This window comes from Sinocyclocheilus anshuiensis, unplaced genomic scaffold (genome assembly GCF_001515605.1).
Source record: "Sinocyclocheilus anshuiensis isolate Anshui unplaced genomic scaffold, SAMN03320099.WGS_v1.1 scaffold283, whole genome shotgun sequence".
Classification (NCBI taxonomy): Eukaryota; Metazoa; Chordata; class Actinopteri; order Cypriniformes; family Cyprinidae; genus Sinocyclocheilus; species Sinocyclocheilus anshuiensis.
In genome coordinates this window covers 5,980,683-5,991,930 of record NW_015549605.1, presented here as the reverse complement: position 1 = coordinate 5,991,930, position 11,248 = coordinate 5,980,683, and the positions used below count along the sequence as shown (strand labels likewise).

At 33.6% G+C, this 11,248-nt stretch overlaps 1 protein-coding gene across 1 annotated transcript in view; it reads right to left on the bottom strand.

The window, feature by feature from the left end:
* Nucleotides 1–223: 223 nt before the first annotated feature.
* The window catches only part of LOC107658752 (potassium voltage-gated channel subfamily C member 2-like), a 44,399-nt gene continuing 33,374 nt past the window's right edge, over nt 224–11,248 (bottom strand). The window contains exon 2 of the mRNA XM_016447400.1: nt 224–1,099. Within this exon, the coding sequence (XP_016302886.1) occupies nt 224–1,099 (876 nt within the window). The remainder of the gene's footprint in view (nt 1,100–11,248) is intronic.

Genomic DNA, 11,248 nt, shown 5'->3' with positions numbered 1-11,248 from the left:
TATTGTATTCATACCATTATATATTATTTAACACACATAAATCAAATCAAATTTGTTAAACACAGAAGCTTCTGCATGCGTCTGTCAGGGCTAGGCAAAGAAATCGATGCATCTCGAATCGAGAAATGATTCTGCATCGATTCTGAGATTTTCCGAATGCATCGCGTTTCTCTCTCGAATTGATTCTGAGCTTAGGTTTTAACAGAAGATGGCACTGCATGCTTTAGAAACAGCCGTACTCTGCAAACTGCTTGCGGGGGGACGGCGAGCCGGTCTGCGCCGTCTGAGGGATGTGCTTCTTCCTCTTCTTAGGGAGCTTCTGTTTGGCCATGGCGAGCGAGTAATACATGCCGAAGTTATTGACGATGACGGGCACGGGCATGGCTATGGTCAGCACTCCGGCGAGGGCGCAAAGCGCGCCGACCAGCATGCCCGACCACGTCTGAGGGTACATGTCTCCGTAGCCCAGAGTGGTCATGGTGACCACGGCCCACCAGAAGCCGATGGGGATGTTCTTGAACATGGTGTGGTGGCTGGCCGTCGGGTCGTTGGGGCTGGCTCCGATCCGCTCGGCGTAGTAGATCATGGTGGCGAAGATGAGGACGCCCAATGCTAGGAAGATGATGAGCAGCAGGAACTCGTTAGTGCTCGCCCGGAGGGTGTGTCCCAATACGCGCAGACCGACGAAGTGCCGCGTCAGCTTGAAGATCCTCAAGATGCGCACGAAGCGGACAACGCGCAAGAATCCCAAGACGTCTTTGGCGGCTTTGGAGGAGAGTCCACTCAAGCCCACCTCCAGGTAAAAGGGCAGAATGGCCACAAAGTCTATGATGTTCAGGATGCTCTTGACGAACTCCAGCTTGTCCGGGCTGAAGGTGACGCGCACCAGGAACTCGAAGGTGAACCACAGCACGCAGACGCCCTCCACGTAGGTGAGTGCCGGGTCCGTCTCGATCTCGTACTGCTGGCTGAAGTCCGTGAAGGAGTCGTTGCGGAACGCCTCCGTCTTGTTGATGATCGTGTTGAAGGCCTCGTGCGTCTCCAGGCAGAAGGTTGTGATGGAGACCAGGATGAAGAACAGGGAGGCGAACGCGATGAACTGGGAAGAGAAAGAAACAGAGAGAGAGTTTAGCAACTGTTATTCATTTATTCAATGTGTATTTGTCCTTGTTTCACTTTTATCTGTGAAAACTGTGTTGTGTTTTAAAGTACTCAGAAACTGTAGCTAGTTGGGACGGACAGTATGTTTTCATATCAAATATAATCAGAGATGTTGAAATATTTAATTATTTAATATATACCTGTATATATGCATTGTTGATTTTTTTCTTTTTATATTACAATTAAGACATATTTACATAATATATAATATTTTATATATATTAGATTATAAAATACAAAAAAGCAAAACAATAACCAGATTTTTAAATATTTTATTTAATAATATATTTAAATCTTCATAAAATTCTAATATTTATATATGCACTATGCTATAGGTTTGTTTATATTTATATAAACAATTCTATTTAATATTTCAATTAATTGAAATCAAACAAATATATTTTATATAATAAAATATAGCCAAAAAATATAATCAGATTTTTTTTGTAAATTTTGAATTATTTCATAAAATTTTTACATATTTTAAAATTATAACATTTATATATGCATTATGTAATAGCTTTGTTCATTTTTGTATATTAACAATTCTATATTATATGTAATATTTTATTTATTTGAAATCAGACAAATTATATATACAAAATACAAAATGTCATATATTTTGCATTTTAAAATATAGCCAAAAAACAGGGATTTTTAAATATTTTATTATTTAATAACATTTTTAAATGGTATTTATTAATATGTTTAAATACAATTAGAATATTTTTATAGGTTGGTACATTTTTGTATATAAACAACAATATTATTTATGTAATATGTTAATTATTTGAAATCAGACTAATTATACATACATTTGATATATTTCTTTGATTTCAAATCATTTCAATGTTATAATTTCAATGTGAAAAAGGTCCATAGAATTTATAGAACTGTTTATATAAAAATAAACATTACTGTAGTGAATATAAATTATTTTGTATACTACTGCCACTGAGGGGAATTTGGGACTGAAGGCATATTTATTTACAGCATTAACTCAGATTTACTGCTCAGCTGTGCAACGCAACAAAAATAGCATTGCACTTTTAATAAGTCCCTCCAGCACTGCTATCATGACAATGCCACGCACACCAAAGCTAAACAGTCTTCCAGTATCTTGGCCGGTCATCGGCGTGTAATATTTAATGTCAATAAACGCCGTCAAATGAGTGAGTCAGACCGTACAGCAGCTGCGTTCAGCCCACACAACCACACATCACCTTCACGTCCACAGCATCAACACAGACATAACACACTTCATATTAAACTCAATTAGACTAGTTACTGCACTAGAGCCATGAAACCTGTCATCTGCAACCGCTAGAATATAGCTAGAAAACATATATTACAAAATACAGCCAAATAAGATATTTTTATTTAATTATTTAATAACATATATAAAATGTATTTATGTATGCATTATGTTATGGATTATTAATTTTTCATATAACAATTATATTATATATGCAATATTTTAATTATTTTTGAATACATATTTTGTATTATAAAATATAGCCAAAATAGATATTTTGCATATTTTATATTCTAAAATATATATAGCCCAAAAATATAATCAGAGATTTATAAATATTTAATGTAATAACATTTTAACACTTAAAAATTATAATATGTAAAATGTTATAGGTTTATTTTTTATATAAAGAATTCTGTAATAATTGAATTATTGAAATCAGACAAGCTATACATACAAAATATAAAATATATTTTAAATACTTTGTATAATAAAATACAGCCAAAAATATTTATATATTTTATATTATAAAATATAGCTCAAAAATAAAATCAGATATATTTTAAAAATTATTATATAACATATTTAAATATTTTAAAATGATAATGTTTATATATGCATTATATTGTAGGTCTAAAAAAAAATCTAATGGATTATATATTTAAAAAATAATTATTATATATCTATGCATGAAACCAGTGATGTGCAACTGCTACAAAGCGCTAGAATAACGGATCAGTCAGAGCATTGCTGAAGGCAATAGCCAGCGCTGGCAAATGTGAAAAGACGTGATCGCAGGATGGTCTGTCCCCACAAGAAAGCGTCTCAAAGAAGCCTGTCTCTCATCTTTGTTTTAGCATCCTAATGAGGTCTTAACTCGTCTGGAGGGCTGTAATCAGCACAAAGCCAGCAGAAAGCATCAGGACAATGCAAACGCGCTCTGAAGGCACTGTAGCAGGCTGTTTGTTTGGTGTGGAGCGCGTGCGGGACGCGTGTAAGCAGTATCTAATGATCTTGTCATGCACCGCAGGCCTCACAAGTCTCCCGTGTGAGATCAGATCCGCTGTAACCTCTCTTGGTGCCCTGTGACTTCATTAACCAAACAAGCAGCCTGAAGCCCAGCCAATGCACTTCATCTGTACACTAACAGCGCTTCATTTGCTCTGATGGTAAACCTAGCAAGCTGCTCACCTACAGCAGCCCACATGCTTATGCACGTGACAGATAAATAGGTTTTTGTAATAACATTTAAAACAACAATTATGAGCTAAAAAAAGTCACAAGCAACCTTCCACTTAATAAATAAATGTAAAAAAAATAAAAATAATTTATTGTTATATATAATTCAAATTACTATAAAAATTTTATTATTTTAATAAAAATAATTATTAAAATTATAATTTATTATATTATAATAAATAATTAATTAATACAATTAAAACATGATATAAATGTTTATATAAACATAAACAAACCTACAACATCATACATATATAAATTGTTTTAAATACTTAAATATGTTATTAATTAAATAATTACATATTCAAAAATCTCTGATAGAGAATATATAATAAATGATATATAATAACTACATATAATGCATGCTTTGAATTTCACTGTTATTTATCAATAAATGATTAGATTTTTAGCTGAAACATGACCCAGAAATTTCTGGACAGGCCTGGGCTAAAACAATGTTTATTTCATCGAATCAATAAATGTGTCCTTTCACTGACAAGACAATCCAATGCACTGCAACAAGCGCTTTGAAAATTTCCATTGAAGATGCCACATCCAATTAAATTCAATTCAAAAAAATACTTTGTTAGTAGTTTAGTTGCTACACCATGAGCAGCATTTTATTTAATCGGTCACATCTGAGATTTTCTTTTAGTTAAGATGCTTCCTTAGAAGGTAACAACAGCCCATGAAGACAGCAGACAGAAACGCAGCTCACTACACAAAAACACAGCTGCCTCGAAGCAACACTATTTCCTTTACAAAAGATGCCATTGGACACATTAGAACACCTGGAAAATAAAACCGTGATTTTGGATACATCCCACAAGACAGATAAGGAAGTTGAAGGAGCTGAGCTCTTCTGAAGAGCGCGTGTGATCAGTTTTAATGTTGGAGGTGCTTTCTGTGCTGATCAGGAGGCTTTATACTCCTTCTGATGGAAGTCTGAGGGAAACGGATCAAACGTGCACTCTTCACACACTCCTTGTGTGTGTCGTGCCTCTCTCTATGTCTCACAGTGACACTATATCTCTGTGACCGCTTCAGATGCTAATAAAGGAAAGTTGTGTGTTTTATTCAGAAGTTGTGTGTGACTGACTGACGGTCAGCTGTGATGATGAGTCTCTCAGGACCGCCGGATCAAAAACACCACACTGTCTCCCGGGCAACAGTGTCAGGAAAAGCTCCACAACAACAAGACCCTGGTGTGTCAGAGTCCTGTGAGTGTGATCACACACACACACACACACACACACACACACACACACATCTCAGGACCGCCGGATCAAAAACACCACACTGTCTCCCGGGCAACAGTGTCAGGAAAAGCTCCACAACAACAAGACCCTGGTGTGTCAGAGTCCTGTGAGTGTGATCACACACACACACACACACACACACACACACACACACACATCTTCTGAAGAAGAAGAAGAATCAAGGGCCAGAATTAACACTCGGCAAGTAAAGAAAGCACAGCTACTGCTCAGCTGGAACTGCAACATGGTAGATGTTTTATATCACAATATAACAACAGTTGCTCATGGCCAACACTTTTTTTCATGTATTTTATTGCTATAACTCCCCATGGTGGGACATTCTTGGCACTCAAAATGAAAATATATCAGAAAACAAAATCAGACAGCTAAATTCCTTTGTGAAACAAACAAAACTAAATAAACAAATAAATAATGCATATATATATGACTGAAAAAACAAATTCATGTTTGTTCAGATTAAAGTTTTGTAATGCATTTAATCAGATAGATACACAGACAGACAGACAGACAGATAGTGAAATGGACAATAAAAATAATTAATGCTAAATATTTGCTTTATTTATTTGCATTATTTATTTTGTGGTTATTTGTCATGTGCTTTCAATTCACTTATTAATTTTGGACACTGTAATATAATTATATTATTACCAAGCCTAGAATGCACTACAAACACACTATTCCTATTATTTCTGCAGTTTATAATGTGCATAATATGCTGATTTTTTAGCAGTTTAAAAACTGTACTGTAATTTAAAAACGGAAATCATGATATACTATGAAACAAACTTTGTCTTACATGAATAGTGCCCACTTACTAAATAAATAAATAGATAAATAATCTGCAAATTTAGTGTTTAATCCATCCATTCAGAAAATGTGCATACTGAAATTTACATAAAGAGTTCATCTGACAACAATAATACTGTTTAAAACAAACATACTACAGAAGACTATGAACTCTGTACTGGACTCTGAACATAAACAGCTCTGAATACAGATGAAGTGTGTCATGTAGTGATTTCAGATCAGAATCAAGTGTTGTCAGGGCTTTATTTGCAATGCTTCAGCGCTGTGATTCACCGTCACTCAAATATTATCACTGACAGTCACACACACACATACACATTGTTATTATCTGACTAATGCACTGCGAGTAGTTCACGCTCTTATGAGGGATTGTGAGACGGCCCGGTGGCGGGAAAACCATGAATGTCACATGAAGGGTGGAAGCGTATCAGAAGCGCTAATGGCTTGGCTTCTCTAGACGTGCGCGCGCGTGTGTGTGTGTGTGTGTGTGTGTGTGTGTGTGTGTGTGAATCACATCTACAGGTGAGTCCTCATCCCCTACAGCAGCGGAGCAGGATCATTTCACACCATCCACACTCACACTCGCTCCCGACACGCAACTGCTTATGTAGGTCAACACACACACACACACACACACACACACACACACAAAACCGGTGTCTGTGGATCTGATCCAAAAACGAGTGAGCTGCACCGGCGGCGGCCTTCTAAGGCAGAATAAAAGCTCATAAGAGACTGATTTAGAACGCTCTACATGGACAACACTCCACATGACACAAAAATAGTTCTGCTCACATGGAAACTTACAAGTCTCAAAGGTTTTTATAGAGATAAAAATTTTTAATGAAAAGAAAAAAAACATTTATATCTATATAGATCATATCTATATCTTACATATATCTATCTGCATATATAAAATAATATCTAAAAAATTTTTTCAATAAAAGAACAATAATTAAACAGAATTACTGTTCTTTTATTTATTTATTTTTTTTACTTTTTCTGGAATATAAGTTGCATGTGTCACATTTTATTATTACATTCTAAAATAACGTTAAATAGTGTCAAATAAAACTTAAAAAATAAAAGAATACATTTCTTTATTTAATTCATTAAAAATAATTTAAAAATATAAAATATAAAATATTCAAAATATAATTATTGTTCTTTTATTGAAAAAAAACTTAAATCAATAAAAAATTTGACAGTTTTTAAATATCATTTTTTCAATAAAAAGAAATATAAAAATATTTCCCATATTTTCTGGAAAGTAAGTTGCATGTGTCACATTTTATTATTACATTCTAAAATAACGTTAAATAGTGTCAAATAAAACTTAAAAAATAAAAGAATACATTTTTTTAATTAATTCAAAATAATTTAAAAATATAAAATATAAAATATTCAAAATATAATTATTGTTCTTTTATTGAAAAAAAACTTAAATCAATAAAAAATTTGACAGTTTTTAAATATCATTTTTTCAATAAAAAGAAATATAAAAATATTTCCCATATTTTCTGGAAAATAAGTTGCATTGGTTTACAAGTCACATTTTATTATTACATTTCAAAATATTAAATAAATAGGCCTAAATCTATCTATCTATCTATCTATCTATCTATCTATCTATCTATCTATCTATCTGTAACAATTACAAGCATTATAAACACTATAAACGTTTTATTTTAACGTATTTTAATTCAGCACAAATCCAAATGTGTGCATTTTGCACACTTAATGTTAATTGCATTACATAAGTCGCTTAATATGTCGCAGCACATTTCAGATGATAGAAAACACAACTTATATATAAAAATATGCTTGATTTATGCAATATACTCATTTTATTCCTCATTCCAGCATTTTTCACAGAACTTATTCCAATGCATTAAGGGATTGCAGGTCATGTGCCCAAAACAGCATGTTGCTAAGCCATCAAGAAGTTGCTTTAAAAAGTATAAAAATGTGTAGTGTACAAAAATACTGGAGAAAATGGTGCATTTTTAGCTATCATTTATTATTTTGTACTCAATGGATTACTGTATATTTACAGTAAGTGAAAAACAGACAGCACACCCATATATTGCATAAAATATCCCATTTTAATGCTGTAAAATGCTGTTTTTTGTAGGCAGCTCAGTATGTTTCTGAACAGAGCCTGTGTGTTAATATCCAAGCATGCAACCTGGTTTTGAGTTTTCTGTGCTGTTTAATTCATTTCATGCTCTCTCAGTAAAGCGCGATGGGCTTCTGACAGTCGGACCGGAGGAATCTGAACTCCATTACGGTCACATCACAACGTCATATCAAGTTTTCAGGGCTCTCTTTGAAACTAGAGCATCTTTAAATGTATTTCTCTCTCACACACAGAGTTCAACACCATCAGGCTGAGATCATGACTGTGTGACTGAGCCGACGACAGAAAGGAGAGAGAGAAACTGCAAACAGAGGCACTTGGGTTTCACACGCAAACAAATACATACGGTATGCACTATGCTGAGACTGGCAAACTACCCACACTGCTCGTTTACCTGCATGACATAAAATACTGTATCCCACAATACAATAAAGAGTGATGAATATACTAGAGGACATATGATCAGACGGTCAAAAGTTACACTAAAATAGATTTTAAAAATGCTAAATAACCATATTGCTGATTGAAACAAGCAAGGTAATGAAAGGTAATGAAAAATGCTTTCATATAAAAACTTTTAATCTTTAAGTCTACTTTAATCTTTACACTACTTAAAACCTTAAAACTTCAAGCTTTTTAAACTACTGAAATCTTAAAAACACTTCATTTTTACACCAAGCTTATAAAAATACTTCAATCTAAAAATGCTTAAAAACTTTTAATCTTGAAGCATTTTAAACTTCAACCTTAGAAATACTGAAAGGGTTAGTTCAGCCAAAAATGAAAATTAGCTTGTGTTTTACTCACCCTCAAGGCATCCTAGGTGTATATGACTTTCTTCTTTCAGATGAATCCAGTCGGAGTTATATTAAAAATTGTCCTGGCTATTCCAAGCTCTATCATTGCAGTCAGCGGGTGTTGCAGTTGAACAGTCCACAAGTCGTCAAATAAAGCTCGCGCATTCATAATAAAACGTGCCGCAGACGGCTCCGGGGGGTGAATAAAGGCCTCCTGTAGCGAATCCATTTTTTAAAGAAAAATATCCATATCTCAAACGTAATAAACACTTTTCTCTCACTTCCGCTGACTGTCATACACTGAAGCAGTTCCGGCGGATGACGTAGCACGTATGCGCAGCGCGCGCTCCTCTGAGATATGCTAGTCTCGCGAGTTTGTTTACAGGAGCAAAGGAAGCAAAGTTTCCTTACTTTAGCAAAGGAAAACCAGTCTCCTCTTGGTTTATATCGAAATCCTCCGACATTTTCCTTTGCAAATCCTCGGTTTGTACTTCTAATTCGTGACCGGCGTTTTGTTTTGTTCTCTCTCCGCATTCGTCACTAATCACGCAACGCCGCGCGTCTTACGTCATCCGCCGGAACTGCTTCCGTGTTTGACAGATAACGGAAGTGAGAGAAAAGTGTTTATTACGTTTGAAATATGGATATTTTTCTTACAAAAACATGGATTCGCTACGGGGGGCTTTATTCACCCCCCCGAGCCGTCTGCGGCACGTTTTATTATGAATGCACGAGCTTTATTTGACGACTTGTGGACCGTTCAACTGCAACACCCGCTGACTGCAATGATAGAGCTTGGAATATAGGTCATATACACCTAGGATGCTTCGAGGGTAAGTAAAACAGTGTCTAATTTTCATTTTTGGGCGAACTAACCCTTTAAAACCTTCAACCCTAAAACTATTTTAATCTTAAAAACACTTAAAACCTTCAAACTTGCTGTTAAATCTACTTAAATCTTTAAATACTTAACCTTAAAACTTCAAGCTTCTTAAACTACTTTAATCTTTTCAAAAATGTACAACCTTCAAAAACAAAGCTTTTTAAACAAATTTTAAAATGCTTAATTTTTTAAACTTGAAACTTTTTAAATTGTCAATCTAAAAAAATACTTAAAAACCTTCCAATTTAAAGCTCTTAAAACTACTTTAATTTTAAGATTACAAAAATTAAGATTAAAAAAAACTAAACTTTTTAAACAAAGCTTTTAAAACTCATTTTTAAATACTTCAAACATTAAAATTTCAAGCTTTTTAAACTATTTTAATCTTAAAAATACTTAACTTCCAACTTAAAGCTTGCAAAGCTACTTCAATTTAAAAAATATTTAACTTTCAAACTTCTTGCTTTTTAAAAATACTTTAAAAATGCTTAAAACTTCAAGCTTTTTAAATGACTACAAACAAGCCACCATCAGCATTTGTTTAAAATAAATCATTATTACAATAAACTACTTTTCATCTTTACATGTTGCGACAATCAGTCAATAAGTGAGTTACATGATAATTCAGTTAATGAATCATTCAAAACCATTGATTAAATTCACCAATTCGTCTTGAGTGTTTGACTGATTCATTAAAAGGATCGACTCATAAGAGTCAATTGCTCATGAATCAGATTATACCGTTTATATATTTGCACACAGCCAGAAAAGCAACCCAACTGAATGTCACATTATCTATTATTTCACACTTTCCATTAAATCTCTTCTTTTGACCGTGAATACAAACACATCTCCTGTATGTGTGACAGACTCTGTCGTCTGATATGATCCGTGTGTCCCGCGGTGGCATCAGCCATCTGTTTATCACTCCTACTCATAAAGGTTGTGTCGCTGACGTCACGGGCCCAGTGCTTTCTACTGTACGATCAGATCACACGAACACACACAGTCCTGCTGCGGCGCTGCAGGTAATGACAGATGTCCTGATCATGTGTGTGTCTCACCGCAGGATTCCCGCGCTAATGACACGCCTGCCACAAATGTCATACGAGAAAAACACAGACCAGCTCTACAGTACAGTACAGACGGCCTCAGAGCAAACACACATGGACTGAAACGCCAAAGCCTAAAAAAAGTTCAATTTTTTAGATTTTTTTTTTAAACTTTTTTTCAAGATTCATGGGGTCAACACACTTTTCCTGTTGACTACATAATAATAATTTAATGAAGTTAATTAATACATTTTCTTTAGATTTTTTAACGCACATTTTATTATGATCAATCTATTGGTGAATGTTATTTTATAATAATAATAATAATAATAGTTTTAACACAATGTCAGGTTTATTAGAAAACTAAATTATGACGAAATCTAGAGAAAAATATAATAATAATAATAATAATAATAATAAACAACAACAACAATAATAATAATAATAATAAAAAATTCATTTTTCTTGTGATTTTTTCCAAATCTACATGCATATGGAATATATTATAATAATAAATATTAATAGTATTAATAATACATTTTAATAATTTTAATATTAAAATCATTAATAATATAATATTACTATAAATTAAATAATATTATTAATAATAATAATAATAATAAGTAATATTTAT